The 23,342-nt window shown below is 50.3% G+C and overlaps 1 protein-coding gene across 1 annotated transcript in view; it reads right to left on the reverse strand.

Moving 5' to 3' along the window:
* The window catches only part of sgsm1a (small G protein signaling modulator 1a), a 51,119-nt gene that overhangs the window by 6,168 nt on the left and 21,609 nt on the right, over positions 1–23,342 (reverse strand). The window contains exons 4-18 of the mRNA XM_035379519.1: positions 17,124–17,286; positions 15,820–15,972; positions 15,650–15,717; positions 15,046–15,191; positions 13,692–13,829; positions 12,968–13,092; positions 10,905–10,972; positions 9,197–9,360; positions 6,936–7,065; positions 5,315–5,441; positions 4,654–4,718; positions 3,857–4,002; positions 2,742–2,870; positions 2,010–2,192; positions 1,797–1,868 (exon numbers count right to left, since the gene is read on the reverse strand). Coding sequence (XP_035235410.1) covers positions 1,797–1,868; positions 2,010–2,192; positions 2,742–2,870; positions 3,857–4,002; positions 4,654–4,718; positions 5,315–5,441; positions 6,936–7,065; positions 9,197–9,360; positions 10,905–10,972; positions 12,968–13,092; positions 13,692–13,829; positions 15,046–15,191; positions 15,650–15,717; positions 15,820–15,972; positions 17,124–17,286 — 1,877 coding nt within the window. The remainder of the gene's footprint in view (positions 1–1,796; positions 1,869–2,009; positions 2,193–2,741; positions 2,871–3,856; positions 4,003–4,653; positions 4,719–5,314; positions 5,442–6,935; positions 7,066–9,196; positions 9,361–10,904; positions 10,973–12,967; positions 13,093–13,691; positions 13,830–15,045; positions 15,192–15,649; positions 15,718–15,819; positions 15,973–17,123; positions 17,287–23,342) is intronic.

A 23,342-nucleotide genomic window follows, 5' to 3' on the forward strand; every position in this document is an offset into this window, starting at 1 on the left:
TTAGTCAGGAAAATGGCGAGCATTGTTGGGCTGATCGGCCTGTTCTCGTCATTATGTTACGTTACGTTACAATAGACAACACACCAAATAGCGGGCGTTGTCGTTATTGCGCTCAAGAAAATAGTCGATAATTACCGATCGAGTATATCGCCCTGCCCTTAGTTAAGTCAACAGACATTTTCTTCCACCTGACGAGGCACATACATGCGCACGCCACTTTCACTGACCAGAGCCCCACACCAATTTGTGTCACCGCGAGTGCGCTAACATAACATCGATCGCCGTAATGCCTCCCACTTCTAATGGCTCCTGGCTAACGGCTTAATTTGATCCGACTCCACGAAAAAAAGGAGTATTTCTCCTGTGAGGAGCTGCCAGTGCTTTTTGTTTTTTTTTTTTTTCCCGCCACGACGCATGTAGTCAAACAGCCAACAGGCAGAGGCCGGGGGCAACGCGAGCCGCTTGATTAATTGGATTTTATGGGAACGGGTGGAGAGCTGCGGATAATGGACGGGGCGGCCCGACGATGGCGACTGCAGGTGTGCGTGGAGGGAACGGCCGTCGGTTCGATATTCGCCTCGTTCCCGCCAGCGGAGACCCCCGGAGAGCCTTTTTCTCGCCCGATAATTTCGTCAGCGCCGCGTCATCGCGCTCCAATTAAATAATAAAAAAAACGGCCGTTTTTTTTTTGAAAAACGAAAAACGGACCCGAAAAGGCTGAAGAACACAGAGGCGTCTCAATTTACGGTAATTAGTCTTTTAAGCTTCAGCGTTAAATATTATGCGATATTGCGATTAAGTGTAATATCAGAACACATTAAGGTGTTATGTAATATCATTAGGGCAATTAGAGACGTATGAATAAAGCAAGAACGACAGAAAAAAAAGAGCCTGAATGTATAAAAAAGGACTGACAGCACATTCAGCGCATAGTTCGGCCATAGATGTGCTGTCGAATCCCATCGCCTGGACGACGGCTGATTCCACCGAAATGGAAGAATATGAGAGGGAACATAATCGGCGCAAAACTGCAGAATTTGATCGCGCTACACAAAGCCGCCTTGATGGGAGCAGCGCCTTAATTATATCGAACAAAAGCGGAAATGCGCGACATCGCGCGCGTGGGCCACTGTAATTACAGGGAGTGCTCGTATTAAGGAACATACAAAACGGGACAAAAAATACGAATTGGTGTATGTGTATATGTGTGTGTACGTGCGTGTGCATACGTGTGTGTGTGTGTGCGTGTGTGTTTCTGTGCACGTGTGTGTGTGCATTGTGTGCGTGTGTGTGCGCGTGTAGGTGTGTGTGTGTGTATGTGTGTGTGCGTGTAGGTGTGTGTGTGTGCATGTGTACGTGTGTGTGTGTGTGCATGTGTGTGCGTGTGTGTGAGCTTTGTGTGCGTGTGTGTGCATGCGTGTGTGCGTGCACGTGTGTGTGTGTGTGTGTGCATACGTGTGTGTGCGTGTACGTCTGTAGATATGTGTGTGTGTGAGCTTTGTATGCGTGTGTGCATGCGTGTGTGTGTGTGCGTGTATATATGTCTGTGTGTGTGTGTGTGTATATGTGTGTGTGCGTGTATGTGTGTGTGTGTGTGTGTGTGCGTGTATATGTGTGTGCGTGTGTGTGTATATACGTGTGTGTGTGAGCTTTGTGTGTGTGTGTGCGTGTATATGTGTGTGCGTGTGTGTGTATGTGTGTGTGTGCGTGTATATGTGTGTGTGTGTGTGTACGTGTATGTGTGTGTGTGTGTATATGTGTGTGTGTGTATACGTGTGAGTGCGTGTTGCCGGTACCTGTGTGCTGCTGCTGGAGTCACTCTGCAGCCGGGCGTGGCTCTGCCTGTCTGAGCTGCAGCTCTGGGAGGACTGACACAGGGACACGGGGAGACACACAGGGAGGTTTTTCTCCATGGCACCGTAGATATAAAACACACACGCGTGGCAGAGCACGTCTCAAACGCGCGCGTCCCCCATCCCTGACCGCGGCGCTCGTGAGCCGGGCCTCACCTCGTTGCTGACGGTGGAGTCACGGTGCATCATCTTCTGGATGCTGCTGTCCATGCTGGCGCCGGACGAGCACTTGGCCAGCGCGGCGGCGTGCTGCTCCTTCTCCCGCTGGCGCACGATGGCCTCGCAGCCCAGCCACTCGCTCATGGTCTGCTCGTAGCAGGCCCGCACCTGCTCATCCACCTGCAGCAGATGTGCAGCTAGCTACGTGCTGCAAACTAAATGCTGCTGGCTACGCGCTGCTAGCTATGTGCTAATTGTGATGCTAGTCAGCTCTCAAGCGTTGCTAGCTACGTGCTAAGTGTGATGCTAGTCAGCTCTCATGTATTGTTAGCTACGTGCTAAACGTGTCGTTAGCCAGCTCTCAAGTGTTGCTAGCTACGTGCTAAACGTGTTGTTAGCCAGCTTTCAAGTGTTGCTAGCTACGTGCTAAACGTGTTGTTAGCCAGCTCTCAAGTGTTGCTAGCTACGTGCTAAACGTGTTGTTAGCCAGCTCTCAAGTGTTGCTAGCTACGTGCTAAACGTGTCGTTAGCCAGCTCTCAAGTGTTGCTAGCTACATGCTAAATGTGCGGCTAGCCAGCTAGACTAGCTAAGTTACCTAGTCACCTGTAACCAAACAATGTTAACACATATCTTTACTATCTTTACCTGGTGGATGGGTACACTGTAGACGTTTGATTTATGTGACGGTGGTGTCTGCTTGGTTCATAAATCTCGAAGCTCACACGAACCTCTTTCCTGTCCGCCTCGGACATGCCGAACTGGTAGTGCCCCAGCAGGAAGGGCCAGACCTCCTTGCGCAGCGTGGGGTCCACCCCCCCAAAGTACACCAGGCGCAGCAGCTCCCGTTCCTCGTAGGCCTGCAGGTACAAGGGGGGGGGGGGACATGGAAAAGGGGGGGGCAGGTGACACAGCAATTTCACTGCAATCACTGCCATATCCATTGATGCTACACACCACACTCTCTTTCATGTCAATGTGGATTCACCAGCATGTATATTTTTTTCCCCTCAAAAAAAGTGCAATTTCATTCATTCAAAAAACAGGAAAAAAACAACACACATTTTGCCTCGCACTCAGCAAGTGGTTGAGTACACACTGCTTTCACTAACAAAACTCCCCGCTGTCTTCATTAACCTTCGAAACTGCTGTGTACCAGCGGGCGTCAGTTTTGGCGTTTTTGTTTTTTCTTTCTTTTTCTGATTTTGTTTCAAACACTGTTGTTTTTTTTTTTTTTTTTTGGTTCGGTGTCCAATCCAAGTGAGTTACAAATCCTCGTTTTTCATTATTAAATAGCGTGATCGCGAACGGTATAAGGAATAGAAACACTATTTTTTTTTTTTAAATATGTTTTTTTCCTTAATTTGATAGAACAGTGCAGAGAGACAGGAAGAATTAGGAGGAGAGAGAGGAAGGAAGGGAGGAAGGGAGGGACGTGCGACAAAGGTCGGCGGTCGGATTCGAACCTCCGACGTCGCGGCTCGCGTCGAGCACGTGGTTAGCGCTCTACGGGCCGCGCCACTAGAGGCCCCAATAGGAACCCCATCGGTTAATGAAGTGAATCAAGCCCGTTTCAATACAAAATGTCCCTCGCCGGCGCCACGGGCGCTCGTTAGCCAGGGCCTCGCATGCGCTCGCGCGGCGAAGAATGTGAGAAATGCAATTAGCAAAAGAGGGGGGAAGATAAACAGCGCTGAATATTCAGGAGGCCGCCGCTGCCACAGCCGCCGCGTCTCCAGAACGGGAGAGCCGCCGTCGACGGTCGTGAGCCGCGCGGCGAGAGCGGGGGGGCAGGGCGGGGGCGGGGGGGTAGGGGTGGCGGGAAGGGGGGGGGGGGGGTACTTACGGAGCAGTCCCCCATGAACCTCTGCCACACCTCCGCCGTCAGGCCCCCGTAGGCGTTGTACGGGACGTCCGGGTCGACGATGGCGTGGTTGACCAGCGCGGACAGGTGCGTGCGCACCGTGGATAAATGACGACAGTAGGCCAGCCCTGGGGGGGGGGGAAGGGGGCGGGGTTCAGGGGGTGGGGAGGGGAGAGGCCATTCAGTGACGTTTGGCACAAACAACACAGTGAGATTCCATGCAACCAAGAAAAGGGAGGAGCTACAATATTCTATTGGTGACTCATTAGTTTGAACCACTGAAAAAACATACATATCTATATATATACCATTTGCATAAAGGCAATAATTGTGTGTCGATACCAGAGAACCAGGCCATTTGTTCAGACAAATCAGTGATTGACAGCTCATCTTAGCTCCACCTACTACGGGGTTCACGAAGCCCCATTCTCCCATCACTAGCATTTCCTGCTCGTGGGACCCCAACAGCAGTCTGTACCAATCATCGATGAGCATTAACAAGCAGCAATTAGCATGCTTTAGCTGAAACACGTCACCGAGGGACACAGCTTATTAAACTGGTAATTATCGTCCTTCGTGTCGGAGCGCGTGAGCGCTCAATATTCACAGCAATGAGCCGTAATTTCAGTATTCCTGGCTGGTCCTCGCTACTTGTATGTGACCTGCTTCAGTGGTAGGTGGGCAAGATTAGTAGGCAGTTAATGGGAGAGGACTCAAGTTAATTTGTAGCGTTTTAGCGTTTAGCTGCTAGGTTAGCGGGAGGGTTAGCGTGTACATACAGCCGTAGAAAGCCCGGGAAATGATCTGATACTTCATGTTATCACAGAGCAGCTTCAGAGGGGCCCTGCAAAGGGTAAACATTCGAGTTAAAGCCCATTCTCCCCTTTTTACACGCCCATAAGCACAAGCACTCACACACACACACGCACACATGCACGCACACACACACACGCACACATGCACGCACACACACGCACACATGCACACACGCACGCACATACACATGCACGCGCACAAGCACACACATGCACACATACACATGCGTGCACACACACACACACCCCCACCCACACACACACACACACACACACACACACATGCACGCACATGAAGTACAGTCTTGATCCTGGTTATATATACTGTTCTTAGTATTTGTGGACAGCGACAGCGGGCGCCAATGTTATGTGTCTTGATATGCTAACTACAGATGGTCTCATCTTCAGGCGCCCCCTCATAAATATTCATAACGAAACACAGCGCATTAGTACACTCAGACAGCAACAGAGACAGAACTCACAAGGTTAAGAATACGGTGTTCGCCATCTGGTTCGTCCAGACGTTCTATGACTTAGCCCTGCGATCGTGTGTGTGTGTGTGCGCAGGGGGATGTAATGCAACAGGGTCCAGGCACACGCCCCCCCCGCCCCCCCCGTCCCTGACCTCTCGTGGTTGCACCCGTTGGGCGGTCCGCCGTCGGAGGACCCGCTTTGCGAGCAGGAGGAGCAGGAGGACTTCCTGGGGGTGGGGTGCCACAGGGTCGCCCCCTGGTCCATCAGGTCCGGCGTACCTGCCCCCCCCCACACACGAGACACACCGCAGAGTCAGGAGGGCGCACAGGAGTTTCCGCGGGAACGGCGGTTGCCCTGGCAGCAAGCAGCACAGATCGTATCGCCACCGGCAACAAAAAAAAAAAATCACCGTAACGTTCCGTGCCGCGATCGCTGGAAACGCCGAAGCCGATTCCCCAGCTGCCAATCACGGCTGAATTATATCGAGCCCCCCGGGGCGTGTGAGCGAGAGCACAAACCACATCATTACGTGCCGAAAGGAAGGAGACAAAAAAAGAAGAAAAAAAAAAGACCCCAAAGCCGAAACGTGACAGGAGGAAAAATCGAACAGCTAAAAAATCACCGAGACGTGAACAAAAGTCAGCCCGGTAGGGGCCTGGGTCCACAACGAGCTCCGTTCACAAATTTGTGAATGACGCACTTTTATCCCAGTGACAGCCCAGAGTGTATTTTCAGTTGAATGGGCCCGAAATGAATGCATTTCAGGGAGAGACTAGCGATTTGTGCCAGTGGAATACAAATCTATTCTATTCCTTCTTTTTACTTTCTTTTTTTTCTTCTTTTGATTCTGAAGACGTTTGTCCACGTGTCCTTGTGGTTTGAGTGGATTAACCTGCATTTTATTTTATTTTTTCCACCAGCTACAGCTAAAGGGTTTACAGAGATAAGCCTGGCGTAGGAGCGAGCGATTCAGCCTGGGTGAACACGGCGTGTTAAGTGGGGGGGGGGGGAGTGGGGGAGCAGGTAAGAGGGTGTGTGAAGAGGAGGGGTGGGGGGGGGGGTTACAGGACGTGTGAAGAGAGCTACAGGGTGTGTGAAGTAGGATGGGTGGAATGGGGGGGGGTTGAGGCAAGGGGAGGGGGGAGTGGGGGGACGGTAAGAAGGTGTGTGAAGAGGAGGGAGGGGTGGGGTTACAGGACGTGTGAAGTAGGGTGGGGGGGGTAACAGAGCGTGTGAAAAGGAAGGGGGGGGGGTGAAGTGGAGGGGGGGGGGTCCAGGCAAAGGGGGTACACACCCGTCGAACGTGGGGGGGGGGGGCGGCGGGCTGAAGCGGCAAGAGCAAGCGCTGAGCGGGCGCACAGACACGCGGGACAAAGACAACTTTACGGCCGGGCGCGGCGGGGGCGGGGGGCGGGCCCGGGTAGCTGCAGGACCGTTTGGGGACCACCAGGGTCCGAGACCTCGGAGGGGGGCGCCTCCGCTGGTACAGGGAGACAGAGCGGGACAGGGGGGGCGCCCCAGGGGAGGGGAGGGTAGGGTGGGCAACGGTAACTGTAACGAAAACGATGACGAAAAAAAACCCTCGGTAAAAAAACTCAACACATCAGTGGTAACAGGTATCAGTGAGGTAACGTTAAAAAAAACAATGACAATGCAGTTCGACTATAAAACCAAAACCTAACACAGCTAATAGAAAATGGGGGGGGGGGAGGATGATGATGGTGAACTGAAACGCTTTTTCCGGGCGGGGCGGGAGGAACGTCGCAGCTCACCGAACTCCGACTGGCTGCCGGGGAGAAGGATGCGGAAGACGTAGTCCGTGGCCTCGTCCTCCTCTTTGTCCGAGACTGACTCCGAGGATCCCTGAGGGCATCGCTTGCGCAACTTCGGAAAAACCTTTCCCTGCGAAAAAAAGAACGACTTCTTCATCTCATTCCTGCCCCCGTTGACCTATGATTTTCAGCTGTAGCCAATCACTGAGATACATCATAATGTACTCGCATACGGTACCACCCATGAAAGAAGGGAAGCTCAAAAAAAACAAAAAATCAGAAATCCACTCAGCCGGTGCACACGATAAACAGGGGAAAATTGGGAGTTGATGAAGCCGTTCAGGGAAACTACTCGCTGCCGTAGCCGAGTGTCCGAGCGTAATTCGAAGCAATCAGGCCGCGGCGGCGGAACAATGCGCCAATTCATTACGCCCGCGCTCTCCGTTCGGCGTCCCCCCCCCGCCTCCCCCCCCCCCCCTGCCCTCCGAGCCGGCGGCGGCTGTATCGCAGTCGCTAAAACAACTGAAGATTCCGTATCGCAGTCGCTAAAGCAACTGAAGATTCCGTATCGCAGTCAGTAAAGCAATTGTCGGGGTTAAATGTGGAGAACGCTCATTCGATTGATCATTTTCAAGCAAAATATCAATGTAATATTAATTAAATATCTTGACCAATGTCCATCCATCCATTGCCTATACCTGCGTATTCCTGGTATGGGCTGTGGGAGGTGCTGGAGCCTGTCCCAGCACGCATTCATTGGGCCAGCAATACACCCTGGACAGTTTGCCAATCCATCGCAGGGCACACACACCATTCAACTCACACACTCATACCTATGAGCAATTTAGAGTCTCCAATTAGCCTAACCTGGACTGTGGGAGGAAGCTGGAGTACCCGGAGAACACCCACACGGACACGGGGAGAACATACAAATGCATCACCACACACAAAGGCCCCATGCTGCCAATCATAACTAATGTAATATCAGCGAAGTTTCCAGTGTTCTTTTTTTTTGTTGGCAAGTCCTGTTTAATTTTCAGAAGCAAAGCAACACAACAGCAGTAAACAAACTCCAACGCTACATGACAAAGGTCCAGTGCCCAGGGTAAAACTGCAATTAACTAGAAATTCATCCAGGCTCAAGGAAATAGAAGTACAACAGGAAAAAAAAAAAGGCAATCGATAATGATCTCAGTCAATGGAAAATAACAACAGCCAACCGAGTACACCGATATCCAATCAAATTTTGCGATGGGTTTTTTTTTTTTTTTTGTGAGAAGTGATATCGAGGAAACACTCTGCCAGACAAACCCTGAAGCCAGACAAACCCTCCTTAAATTCCCGTGAACCCTCCCCATTCTCAAACAGAGAAATAACCCCGAACATTATTCTCACATGACACCTAAATTGGATTCGCCGGGTCCCGGCGAGAGCGGTCTGAGAACGCTCGTTAATAAAAGCCTTGCGACGCTCCGCACGGCGCGGTTCGGGCCGCCCGAGGGCAGGGGGACGTTCTCGAGTATCTAATCGCATCTCAGACGGATGTTTTCACAGGAATATATCGGGTCGTTAGTTTAGTTCTTTCGCCGGCGGTGAGAATAATATCGGAACGCGAGGCGCTCTCTCGCCGTAAGGAGATCCCGCTGTTGTGTTCTCGGGTCTTTGATTCGCCGATCGGGAGGACGGCCAAGCGGCAGCTTCTCCGCGTCGGTGAGATCAGCAGTCCCCTCGGGTCAAGGGTCGCGGCTAATGAACACTATAGCTACAGCCACAACGAGAAAAAGAGAGAGAGCTAGCAGAAGCAGAGGCGCTATTTTTAACGCGAGAACGAGGGGCGACGGCGAGAAAATAATCAGCACCCGACATTTGGAAATGCACCAGGAGATGAGGGGAACATTATCTAAGAGGTCTTTACTTCAGGATTTTTTGAGGAAAATTCAAAAGTCCTCTCCTGTATTTTGTTCTAATCACCCGGATTTGATAATTAGCACATTTTTCCAGCCAGGAGGTGGAACTAATCAGTGAAATCAGCTGGGCTGAGTTCATGGGTGGAAGAAGAACATGGCAGGACTTTTACTTTCTGACCCCTGGGCTTTCTATCTCTGGTTTTTTTGGATTTAAAAATCAAGACTCCAGTGGTTCATTAGAAGAATCAGGTGTGTGCACCCACACTGGCCCTTTCTGGATAAGACTGGGGACCCCAGCTCTAAAACACGAAAAGCAGCTTGTTAAAATTAAAAATTCCACCGCTCCACACCCACCTTTCCTCTCTGGGACCAGAGGGGCGGGTCCAGCTGGCCGTGGGGGAGGAGCCCGTTCTCCAGGCAGGACAGGAACTGCAGGAGGTGGCCCCCCCTGGGGAAGCGAAGCGGGGGCCGCTGGATCCCATCCTGGCTCACCAAAACCACAGTACCCCCACTGTCCACTAACGAAACGGGAAGCGTCAATCAAATCTACTTAAACGCACGCATACACAAAATACACAGTGAAGGACAGTATTCCAAATATATGCTTAGGCAGTCTGTGTATTTCACGTGTAATATATAGTACACCACTATTTTCATACAGCTTACACCTTCGTACCACCTGCACAACAACCTACTCCATCTGTGAGCGTAGTTTATAATTTATTATAATAGGTGGGGATACATTTATCAGGAGGTATTTCTTATTACGTAAATCATAAATGTAGCAAAATTTAACATCTGTTGCCCAGCTCTGAAAATACACATACACAGTCACACGCAGAATGGTGAAGCTCTTGCTTAAAAAAAATCCATCTTCTTAAATTTGACAAATGTTACTAATAAAGTGGCCAACTGTAAACTTGTAAAAAGTAACCTTGGAAAGCAATTACTGGTCAGTGGCGGCCATTTCTCTTCACTACTCTGTTGCACTAAAACATCAGAAAAGCAATTAAACTTCTGATGATTGCATTTTAAGAGCAACCCATCAGACAGAGAATAAAATGATGATTAGAATTGATAATGAAAGCAGAATATTTTAACCTTCAGTACATTAAAGCAGAAAAACATTCAGTGTACCACATTATACAGGCCTGGAAGCATGCTGAATGGATTAATTATACAGAGTGAAATTAAATTAAAAATGAAACCTGCGGTTCATGCAAGTGCAACTATAAATGTACAAATGATGACCAGTGTCAACAGCAGTCTGTGTTAGTATGCCACCAGTTGCATTCACAACCTTCATATGTCCTCTAAAACACCTCAACTGAAAGCATTAGTTTGCAAGTAATTACAGCAACAATCAAGCCATTTTTGAAAGTTTAGTATATCAGGTGATACACATACAATGTATATCAGGTCAGTAATCCTTGGTCCTGGTGTTTCACGAAGCAGGATTACTGAGTTAGCAGGATAACTGCACTGAGTAAAACCCTGTATCACAGAGCAGGATTACTGAGTTAGCTGGCTAACTGCACTGAGTAAAACCCTGTATCACACAGCAGGATTACTGAGTTAGCTGGCTAACTGCACTGAGTAAAACCCTGTATCACAGAGCAGGATTACTGAGTTAGCTGGATAACTGCGCTGAGTAAAACCCTGGGACAGCTCTTTTGTTTCACTTCAGTCCATGTTCCAGATTCCGGAGCGTTCCGGGTTTTACTCAGTGCAGTTACCCAGGTAACTCAGCTTTTTTTTTTACCTTAAAATCAGCAATCAGTTCAGAGCCAGGGGGGAGCCAGGTGTGGAGAGTTACCTGTGCACTCTAATTGCTTTAATCGACCAATCAATGGCTGAGTGAGTGACAACAAAATCCAGCACAGCCTGTGGCTCTCCTGGGCCGGGGATTCAGACCCTCCCCTCAATGTGAATTAGAGGCGGTTCATGGTTGTACTATTATTGGATGTCTACACGTTTAGGGGGGATATGCTAACTGCTGACTGTCGAGTTGAAACGGCATATAGACACACACGCAAAGTCAAACATTCGCGTGAAATCCTACCCTGCTGGTGACAGTGCAAATAGACGATCTCCTCCAGGCGAATGGTCATGGCGTAGTCCCAGTAAACGCTATGAGAGAGAGAGAGAGAGAGAGAGCACATCAAACACAGACACGACTCAAAAGAGAGGGGGGAGAATCATCCGGCAAATTCTGTTCGAAGCTTTATTTTACATCCATTCGCTCTTTCAGTCAGAGGATCTGACGGGGGGGGGGGGGGGGGGTGTAGGGGGGCACTTCCCTCCTCCGATAGTGTAGCGCGTTATTTTTTTTTTCTGTTATTTAATATTTACTCTTCAGAACGCTATGTTCTGGACGACTGCCAAAAAGCTCCAAACGTATGTAACACACCTGCAAAACAGCAACAAACATGGCCTGCCTTGCAGAGCCGCACGGCGAACGCTGAATGAATAGCAAGTAGCCTCGACGTATTTGAAATGCTTATTACATCATCAGCTTATATCACCACTCATTATGCCGTTTTCCCACCAACAATCAGAATCAATTTCCTCCGTGGGAAAACAGAGAGAAACATGCTCACATCTTTACATGAAAGGCTGATAAACCAGCTTGAGCAAGCTGCAGACGGACATGCTGTCGATGACAAAGATATGCACCACCATGCAGGTGGGAGGGGTTTCATACATTCATGCATTTCATACATGATTTATGCATTTAGCTAAATACTGAGATAAATGTTTCATACATTTAGTTAAATATTAAGATGTTTCATACATTTAGTAAATGTTACGTACATTTAGCTAAATGTTCATTCGTTTAACTAAATGGTTATACATTCAGCGAAGTGTTTAAAATCACGAAATAACAAAACATCTAAAATACAATTTTGGAATGGCACATTTTACACTCTGCCATTTCAAAGATAATAAATATAGGAAAAACTGACATTTTTTTCATTAAATGTGAGAAAAGAGGGATGTTTTGGCTAAATGTGTTTTATGTCCCATTCAGCAGCCCGTAGCCCAAGGTTCATACTGAGAACCAATATAAGGCTTGACACGGTTATTGACGAGAATCAGAAGTCCACAGTTGTGTTTGCTAAAATAAAATGCAGATTCTCTCACGTCTCCTCTTTCTCTTCTAACGGTGCCTAAAAATGGCAAAATAGTTTAGAATCTCACGCATCTCATCTCATAAACTCTCAACCAAAGCCTTTTGTCCTGAATCACGAAGTGACTTAACCATGAAATTGTACGCGGACCATAAAATTCCTACAACTGCATATTTGAAACGTCCCAAAGATTCTTTCTGTTTTTGCAATTCGGTGAAAGGCCAAAATCCATTCAAACGAAAGTACCACGGCTTCAAACTGCAAGATGTAAAATGAACAGCACAGTTTAGCTTTAGTACTAATGAAACGATCGCTCCTGCGGATATGACGGCACCCCAAAACTTGCAAGCACGAGGTTCCAAGCCTCCGAGCGGCGTACCGTTTAAGACACCGTGAACCGCGAATCTGTGAATTACCGCAGTGAAAACCAATGGGGCTCCTCTCACAGCGGCTGACTGCGCCGACGGCAAACCGCAATTAAAACCAGCGCTGGAGAGAAACCCGGGGACGAGGAGCTCCAGACAGGATGCCGACAGCCGATTGGCCAGGAGCGCAGTCCTGACACCCACACACAGTCAGTTCACACTCCACGCAGCAGCCATCCCTAACCTTTACCTTCCAAGGGTCACGCTTTTCCATGTGCTGAACAATATGACAATATTACGAGAGTCACACACACACACACACACACACACACACACGTATGCACTTACATGCTCACATACATACACACGCATACACGTGCACACACACACAAACGTGCACGCACGTATAACGTATACATGCACACACAAGTGCGCAGATACACACACATGCTCACACACGCACACACACACACACCTACACACACACACACACACTGTCCATTTACTGTTCATATGAAATACACTGTGTTCATCAGGACTATTTGCCTTCATAGGGCCTGTCAAATCCCTTGCTGTCAGTTTTGGGCAGAGTAATGGGGCGGTAGTGATGACTAAAGCGGAAGCCTCACCTCCTCTCGTAATCCAGGTCCCCCACGGAGCCGTTCATCAGCTGGTTGGGCGTCCACTTCAGGGTCATGATGTCAGCGGTCTGGTGGAGACTGAGGTACCCTGGGATAGCCTCCATGTCGTCCCTCTGGGGCAGAGAAGGCATCACATGGGTGAGCTGCGTCATGTGACTCCACGCACGCACACATGAACACGCACACACATACACACACACACACATCTCACACGCACACACACACACATCTCACACGCGCACACACACACACACACACATACAGATAGACACACACACACACACACATGCACATGCACACACATACACACGGACACACACACACACACGCACGCGCTCACACACACACACATCTCACATGTGCACACACACACACGCACGCATCTCACACCCGCACACACACACACACACACACACACACATACAGATAGACACACACACACACACACGCACACACACGCACACACACACACACACACACACATATGTTTAAGAGCAGCTTCTTTTAGGTAGCAAAGACCTTAAATATAGCCGGCTTATCACAAAGTTCATCTGGGGAAAAGATGAAAACAACAAACTCGTGTACAAACAGTGCAACAAAACCAAAATGACTGACAAAGCAGGGCCACCATGATCTCCATCCACCATCTTAAAAACTCCATGGAGTGGGCCACAGAGCTTTGGGTAACGGCGGTGTAGGGGGGTATAAGTACCGGCTGCACCAGGACGTTGTTCTTGCCGAAAAGCAGCGTGGCCCTGGAGTTCTGGTGCAGCGACTCCACGTAGTCCCGGGCGGACGGGGAGGGGGAGGCCCGCTCGTCCATGCTGCTGCTGGAGTGTCTCTTCTGGATCTGAAAGGTGACGAGATATTCCTCTTTACAGCGCCGCAGTTCACCCATTCACCGTGATTTAAACATGCACTCAACACGCAAGCTTTCACTCATTTACCTTCATTTAATACAGCAGGCTAACTCAGCACAGTTCACTCATTCACCACAGCTTCACATAACCCATCCAGCACAGTTAACTCATTCACTCATTCACCCTGATTTCAGCACAGTCATCACACAGCAACTTCCATAACAGTACCGAAGTACTGCACGTCATATTACAGGAGAAACCAATGTCATTTTACAAGTTTAAATCACCTGAAATTATTCGTACATAAAAAAAAATGATTTTACAAAGATATTTTAATATTTTACAAAGAGATGTCGGGAAATGTCTGAGAAATTACATACGGCAAGGTTCTGAAAGGCAGATGAGAATCTGGGCCTTTTATCAATACCGGAATCAGCACCGCCTGCAGATCACGAACAGCGGCCCGTGCGAAAGCCACAGTAACACATGAATAATTCACAGCCGCGGTCGAGTGAAAGGCAGGGCCTCACAGCACGCGGCACGCACGGGCGCCCGCAGCCAACGGGAGACTATGGAACAAGGGGTGTCGCCCCGGTAACGGGAGCACGGATACGGGGTCGGGACGCCTCAGCCGAAAAAGGCACTCCGTATCCCCCCCCCCCCCCCGCGGCTCGCGAGTCACCAAAGGCGCCAAGAGTCGCAATCAGAGGCTCTTCCGGCGGGGAGGGGGGGGGGCTGAGCGGGAAATAATGATGAGCATTAGCGCCGGGGGCACAAAGCCTGGGCGCTGCGGGGGGGGGGGGGGGTCAGCTGTATAATGGGCTGGAGAGCACCGCCAAAAAAAAACCCCTTGTGCGGCTCGGGCCGTCCAAAATCTCCACAGGGCTCCCCAGCGGGCTCTGGCTGTCACCGTACGGCCTGCAGGAGCTGCGTCCAGAGACCGGGAATTTGGGGGGGGTGTGGGGAGGGGGTTTGGGATTGGGGGTCTTTCCACATTCGAAAAAAAAAAGGGAGTTGACCACCGTAATCGCATTTTAATCGCCGTGGAGACGAAAGGCTGGAAGGCTGGGGCCCTGAGCTGTGGCGACGGAAAAGGACAACGGCGGGAAAAAAAAGACCAGGAAATCCAGGAAATTAACTGAAAGAAAAACTGCGATAAAATGTCACATGGCAAGTTTTTTTAAACAAATGACTGACAGAACTCACGCAGAGGGCGGGGCGCTTGGTGGGCGAGTCCTGCCGGCAGTAGGCGCTGTGGATCCTGTGCCTCTGGACCAGCTCGTCGGCCGAGGGGTCCGTCCAGAAGTGGTCGGCGGTCTTCATCTTGGTGTACTCCAGCGCGCAGGGTCCGACTGTGAGGAAAAATCGGGAAAAAATAAAATAAAAGCGTACCGAGCTTGGCGTCTTTGTTACAAACGACAAAATGTTAATAGCAGCTCTTTCGGTGGGTGTATTGAATGACCTCCTTTAAAAGCTGCCTCGACGCAGAAGCTCTAAAGCGGAGGTGACAAAGTCTGTTCCTGGAAATCCACCATTCTGGAGGTTTTCATTTCAACCGCAATTTGGCACATCTGATTTTACTAATTAGCAGCTCGACAAAGATCTCTAGAATGAACGAGCTGTGCTTTGTTACGACTGGAGTGAAAAACCTACAGGGACGGTAGATCTCCAGGAACAGAGTTTGGTTATGCCTCACTAAAGGGACAGGTCACAGAGTGAAAGATTTTGACATCTCCCCTTCCATGTTCTAGCTTTGTGTCTTATCAAATTGGCACCCCCCAATATTTGAAGGACACTTCCCCCTCATTACCTAACAAAGAGGCAAGGATTGGTCCATCCACAGGATCCATTAGCACTGCCTCTTTCTCGTAGAACTTGCTGAGAGGAAAGAAGGTACACTTCAGACCATTTCATCAGACAAATACACCCTAATTGATTTCTGTATCACAGAACTACATTTCCCACAATTCCCTCTGTCACCTGCTGTTCTCCACCAGGTAGAGCACGATTTTGTCCAGGACCTTCTCGATGAGGGCCGTGCGGATCCACAGGTGCTTGATGGCCTGGGGGGACATGTTGGGCAGCTTGGGGAGCTTGCGGGTGCTTTCGGGGTTCAGGGGCACCTGGTTCCGTCTGAAAAGGGCCGCCATTTTGAGACGGGGCAGAACGAAGGAGGTAGTGAGGAGCTTGGACCATGCGAACTGCTTGGACGTTTCACTAACACCCATGGAGTCTTCAACTGGCTACCTCTCCAACAATGCCTACTCCACAAAGATGTAAAAAAGAAAGGAGTTTCTCGCTAACAATAGCTGTAATAATCAATGTAATAATCCTATAATTCATGCAGAGGCCTTCTGTTTAATTTGGCTACAATGCATTACAAGGGTTACCATGAATGTTTTTTATAACATATATATAAGTTATTACATATTATCCATGATAAATCATTTTTCATGGATACTGCGGTTTTTATCCCCTACAGAAAACTCTCCTGTCCTAGACTATAAGGAATCCGCACATAGGCTGGGGATGTTTTACTGACTGACAGCCACGACAGCTTCATTGCTGATATTAATCTGTCCGTACTGAACTGATGGGATGTCTTTTTTGTTTGGGCAAATCCCCTTCCCACTGCATGCATGGACTTAACAGCCACAGTAAGTCATCCCTGATTCATGTCGCTGTCAATCTGAAATGCTGAAAGGCTCGCCTGCTGTTCCAAGGAATTAATCAACCTCCCGGGATGTCACAGGACTCGGGAGCCGTTTGAAAGCTCAGAAGACACAAAAACCGCACGTAATATATATAGCGTAATCAAACAAATCAGCGCTATGAGTCGCACCAGCGGTTGGTCTCTCCTTGTTTTCCTGCAGTGCACTTCAGTCCTCCGCCAGCTAGAGGTCGCAATTGCCTCTTTGTCAAGCCCCTTCTCGAACCATTATCCTATTAGTCCCATTTCAATTTCAATCTAAGTTGATAAAGAAGTTGACACTGATGATGAGCAGAGATGATGATCGACAGGAACGTTTACTCACATGTTAAATATATTTTGATTGCTGTACTGTACTGCCGTGCACATACTGCAGTATTTTAAAATGTTGTAGCTACAGGGGCATGATGGGCTTTGTTAGAAGCAGTGGGAAAGCAGTGGCCACACTGAAACTGAGAGCAGTCATATAACTATGAAGTTGCCCAGAAAAGGGTAAATAGAAATGAATTAATAGACGAATAGATTAACAGAGTGAATAGAAATGAACTAATTCTGCGCGAGGACGCGGTCTCACTTGTTCTCGATGATCTGCTCCAGGGCCTGGGCCTTGCGGCACAGCTCCTCGGCCGGGGGGAAGCCCTTGCCCACCTTGGTGAAGAGCGCGGCGATCTTATTACTGCGCAGGAACCCGGCCGCCCGCCGCTTCAGCCCGTGCAGCACGCAGGCCTCCACAGCGGCTGTGTACACGCAACGCACACGCAACGCACACGCAACGCACAGGGGACGCACACGCAACGCACACGCAACGCACACGCAACACACGGGACGCACACGGGACGCACACGCAACGCACACGCAACGCACAGGGGACGCACATGCAACGCACACGCAACACACACGCGACGCACAGGGGACGCACACGCGACGCACACGCGATGCACACGCATTCACAAGCACATGCAACGCACATGCAATGCACATGGAATGCACACGGAGCGCACACACACATTCACGAGCACAAGCAGCAACATGCATGCATACACACACGTACCACCACGCACAAGCACATGCACACACAAGCACCAACATGCACGCACGCACGAACAAGAACCATCACGCACACACAAGCACAAGCACCAATACACATGCACACACACATATACACACCAACACACACATCCACACACATCCACACACACACACACACACACACAGAACAATTCCATATTAAAGACATCAAAACTCACATGAACAGCCTGGTAAGGCTTATGCACCATAAATGTGACATAAGAACAGGTTAAAAACTATGACAAGCCAGCACAAAACATTTGCTTCAAATAAAATGATTATAATTGCAGCCTTTCCATGTTTAATTCTGACCCCACACTGTTCACATAATGGCATATTGAGGTGAATGACTTCTTGATTTGGAGTGATCATTCAATTATTCAGTCATGTACCTTTTAATCATAATGGAATCAGCAGCTACATTCAGCTTTGTGTTTCACCCACCGTGATGCATAATCAAACTGAGTCTGGCTTGCATTAATCAGAATTATGAATATGCGCTTCTGATGCAAGATTTGTCAACGATTTCAGCAAAGTCTGCATGCGACAATATTTGCTTCTTTACCAGAATAATTTTGTGATACAATCTCCGTGTAATATTAAAGTAGCTATTCGTGTGAGAAAGTAATTAGTTACGGCAATCGAGTACTTGTGATGAATTTGAAAGGTTAATTGTTAACCATCAACATTACTGAAACGGATTGCTACGTGGTTCAAAGGCACTTGTGCTTATTAACTATACAGCCAACAGTTCCAACGTATTAAACAGCTAGCTGAGTCATTAACTGGTTAAAAATGGAGGAGAGAAGCTAGGCAGCATTGCTAACTGGTTCTATGGCTGAGCAGGCAGCTATCTATCCATCCATCCGTTATCTATACCCGCTTATTCCTGGTCAGGGTCGCTGGAGCCTATCCCAGCATACACTGGGCGAGAGGCAGGAATACACCCCTGACGGTTCGCCAGTCCATCGCAGGGCACACACACTCATAAATAGGGGCAACTGTAAGGAATGATCCAGCAACCCAGCTCTCTCCCAGAAATGACCCAGCATTCCAGCTCTCTCCCAGGAATGATAAAACATTCCAGCTCTCTGCCTGGAATGACCCAGCATTCCAGCTCCCTCCCAGGAATGACCCAGCATCCCTGCTCCCTCCCAGGAATGACCCAGCATTCCAGCTCTCTCTCAGGAATGACCCAGCATCACAGCTCTCTCCCAGGAATGACCCAGCATCCTAGCTCTCTCCCAAGAATGATCAAACATTCCAGCTCTCTCCCCGGAATGACCCAGCATTCCAGCTCTCTCCCAGGAATGACCTAGCATCCCAGCTCCCTCCCAGGAATGAGCCAGCATTCCAGCTCTCTCCCAGGAATGATCCATCATTCCGAATCTCTCCCAGGAATGATCTAGCATTCCAACTCTCTCCCAGGAATAAACCTGCATCCTGGCTCACAGGAGTTCTGGGGGAAAAGGGGAGGAGGGGAGAGCGGTGGCCACAGTTGTCATGGAAACCACCGCTGATGGAGCGACTGCACTGTGGGGTGCTAGAGTCAGAGAGCTGAAGAGGGCTGGACTCCCTCTCTCTCTCTCCCTCTTCCCCTCTTTCTCTCCATTTCTCTCTCTCTGTGACACATCAGCCTCTCCACCATCCGCACTTGGGTTTCCACCCTCCTCGTTTGTTTGTGTCTTTGGAGGAGAGGAGGTAAAACTACAGAGATCCCCTTCCCTGGAGATATTGCTCAGATTAAGCAGTATCGATTCGGCAGGAAAGCGGGAAGGGCACAATGAGGCCCGTCCGTGCGTTTTGACAAACCGGTCAAAAATGCTTTCCCTCTTTCCCGTTTGGTTTTCAAATTAATCTTGAGATATTGACAACTTTTCAACGGTCTTATCTGGTTTGAGGCGGGCAGGCCCTGGGCTGTGAGCAGCGACAGCGTGCCGGATAAAGACCAGCCGCTGTCCGAGGGGAAATGAGTTTTTAACAGAATACTTTTAAAAACGCGGCTAATCCACTGCGTGAACGCAGGGGCAGTGGCAGCGAAATGTACGGCTCTGTCTGGTAACGGTGAAGCAACGCGGCTGCATCATCTCTCTTGGCCTTTCGCGATCATCTCGACGGAAAGCTTTGAAGCTGTCCTCGCCAGAAAATTGACCTTGTTTATAAAACACCCGACGAACTGACAGAGGAAAACGGACAGAGCCTTCCAGCGCTCGGGACAGGGCATCTATCAGGGAAACGGCGTCCAGCAGGATTGATACCGATGCTGTTTCACAGGCAGCAGATCAGAGAAAGTCAGCGTCTGCCACGATGCAAATGAGAAACTGCAGAGGTTTCTCAATACAAGCGATTATAGGAAATACAAACAGCAATTAAACGGATTGGAATAATTGCTCAATTGTTTCGTGACCAGCCGTGCGTGCTGATTGATTCCTTGCAGCGCTGACTACTAGGGGGTAGGACTGGCAGGAGGGCGGGGGTTCCAAAAAGGAGGTCAAAAGAAAAGAGACAAAACAAACACAAACACCCCCGCCTATTAAAAATAGTGCAGAATGGGGAGCAGTTGCCAGGAGAAATTTGCCCTATAAATTTGCCCTCATTGCACTGGGTTAAAAAAAAAAAAAAAAAAAAAAAAGAAGCATGTAGGTCTGAATGACATCAGCATATTGTGACGAGTGTCCGCGTCTAGTGCTAGATTTGTGATGAAAGGGGGTAGCGCTACCATTTGGGGGGGGGGTGAGGGGGGGGGGGGCGAGGGGGCAGGTGACTGAGCTTGACATTTCAGCACTGCTGCGACCCCCCCCTGAGGAATGGGAGACGAAGCCCGGCTCGTGAGCGCATTGTAAATGTTACTGTAATCACTGGGGCTAATTACCGCACTGCGAGCTGTGGGGGGTGGGGGTGGGGGGGGGGGGGGGAGGGGGGAGGGGGGGGGGCAGGGGGCTCCTCTTTTCATCTCTGGGGGGGGGGGGGGAGTGTGCCGTCGCTGCCGCTATTCGTTGTGCAGGAGGCGTGCGTTCTCCACCCGGGTGGGTTGGTGGGAGCGATTTCCTGAAGAGCAGCCAAAGACAAGCACGCGAGAGGCGAGAGAGAGGGAAAGAGGGAGAGGGGGTGGAGAGGGAGAGAGAGAAGAGAGAGAAAGGGAGAGAGTGAGAGAGAGCGAGAGGGATGGAGGGAGGGAGTGAGAGAGAGAGAGAGGAAGTGAGCAGAAGACAGAAGCGCGATGAGCAGAATAAAATGAGTTAATGTGAAACACGGACACGCAATCGCTAACCGCCACCCGTGCCATCTGCAGCGAGCCCCGGTGGAGACCGGTCTCTGGGTTAATACAGGAACCTCCCTCCATCTCTCTCCCTCCCTCCATCTCCCTCTCCCTCCCTCCCTCCATCTCTCTCTCTCCCTCCCTCCCTCCCTCCCTTCCTCCATCTCTCTCTCTCCCTCCCTCCCTCCCTTCCTCCATCTCTCTCTCCCTCCCTCCCTCCATCTCTCTCCCTCCCTCCCTCCCTCCCTCCCTTCCTCCATCTCTCTCTCCCTCCCTCCCTCCATCTCTCTCCCTCCCTCCCTCCCTCCCTTCCTCCATCTCTCTCTCCCTCCCTCCCTCCATCTCTCTCCCTCCCTCCCTCCCTCCCTCCATCTCTCTCTCTCCCTCCCTCCCTCCATCTCTCTCCCTCCCTCCCTCCCTCCCTCCCTTCCTCCATCTCTCTCTCCCTCCCTCCCTCTGTCCATCTCTCTCTCTCTCTCCCTCCCTCCCTTCCTCCATCTCCCTCTCTCCCTCCCTCCCTCCCTCCCTTCCTCCATCTCTCTCTCTCCCTCCCTCCCTCCCTCCCTTCCTCCATCTCCCTCTCCCTCCCTCCCTCCATCTCTCTCCCTCCCTTCCTCCCTCCCTTCCTCCATCTCCCTCTCCCTCCCTCCCTCCATCTCTCTCCCTCCCTCCCTCCCTCCCTTCCTCCATCTCTCTCTCTCCCTCCCTCCCTCAATCCCTCCCTCCCCAGCGTTGGGACTGAAAACACATCCTGTCAAAAACATTCACAGATCGCTGCCCAGTCGGTTAGGGCAAATCCACATCAGGAGCATCTCGTGGAGGTTCCACCTGCCGCGGGGGGGAAGTCAAACTGGACTTCACTTCCTGGAAAGTCACTTCCTGAACTGACCACACCTGTCTGTTTTACCATCTAGCAGATACATGGGCTGCAGGGGTGGCTAACTAGACATGTGGGTTCTGAGAGAACTAGGCCCATTAGTTCACTAAGACCACTAGCATGTGCAAAACCTTTCAGAACCCGCAAAACCAACAACACAACCACCGATTAGTGCAAAACAAACACCGCGACCAATCATTGGTCATGTTATTGGGTTTTGCGTGTGCTAGAAGGTTTTGCACACGCTGAAGGTCTCAGTGACTCAAGTCCACGGTCGGTTCTGTCCCAAAACACGAAGAGTGACATTCACCGCTCGGGGGAACAAAAACAACCCAACACAGTTACCCTCTCAGTTTCCCCCTCCCTCCTGAGGAGTTCTATCACTCAATAATAAAGGGCGGGAAAACAAGACGGTTTCTAGGCGCAGCTGAAGTGGTTGTCATGGTGACGGCCATAAGTGTAGATACTGGTACTATAGAGAAGCTCAAGCGGACAAGCGGGAATTGGGAATGACGGAGTGGTCGGTGAGTGACGCTGATCTGTTTTTGCAGGGTGGGGGGGGGGGGGGGGTGGGGGAAGGGGGGGGGTGTAGGACGTGTGTAGCTAGGGAGGGGGCTTCGGTGACTCAGACGGCTCTGTGCTGCCTGGACGGTTTTTTTGAATGGACTCCGCTGAGCTCGAGACGGGTCTCCGTCTGATTGGCCGCAGCCGCCGCTAATCGGCGCAGCGGTTAGCGACGCCGCCGGCGCCTCCCCCGTCAGGCTTCCCCCCCTACGCGCAGCGAGAGGCGTCGACCGTCGAGTCCTCCCTCTCCGAGGAGCGCCAGCCTCGCTCACAAAGACCCGTTAGCTTTCGCGCTAGTCAAGCCGTTTAGCACGATAGCTACGGCTACGCCTATCGCCGGCTCGCGAAGAAAGAAAAAAACGCCGGAAGCTCGATAAAAAAAAACGTCGAATTCATAGGTTTTTTTTTTTTTTTTAGGAGCGACCGACCGACTCCCCCCCCGTGAATATTTTCACGGACGTGAGCACGCGCTGGAACGCACACCGCCGCCTTCGCACGTAGCCCCGAAGTGCGACTCTCGCCACGAACGCGTGGGCGTCGGCAAACCCGGACAAAAACACGCGGACGAGCACATGGTTCCGCGGGAATCGAAGACGCGTCTTTTTTATTTTTTATTTTTTATCTTCGAGCGGTTTCAATTAGTCACAGGCTTATTGCCAATTATGCATGAATGCGGCTTGCGACGCAGCTGTAGGACGTACAGTATGTATTAAAAGACTTTGTCACTAAGCTCGGCGCACAGCCATTTTAACACCCTTCAGAAGAATCGGACGTAAAACGCGCAGCCACGCGGTGTATTTCGGCTTCGAGAATTTTCACCTTCGCAAAATTCTGCAAAGCTCTAGAACCAGAACGCCCATAATTCCACGGAAGTGCACCGAAGCTGTGCGCACGCAATCAGGGCTGACAGGCTGTGAAATGAAGCCTCGGTTAATGCCATAATTAATGCATACAGATCCTACTGGGGGGGGGGGTGCGCTCGCTCAGTTTCATCTGACATTTTGGCAGGGGGGCTCTTTTACGCC

Source organism: Anguilla anguilla, chromosome 10 (assembly GCF_013347855.1).
Source record: "Anguilla anguilla isolate fAngAng1 chromosome 10, fAngAng1.pri, whole genome shotgun sequence".
Classification (NCBI taxonomy): domain Eukaryota; kingdom Metazoa; phylum Chordata; class Actinopteri; order Anguilliformes; family Anguillidae; genus Anguilla; species Anguilla anguilla.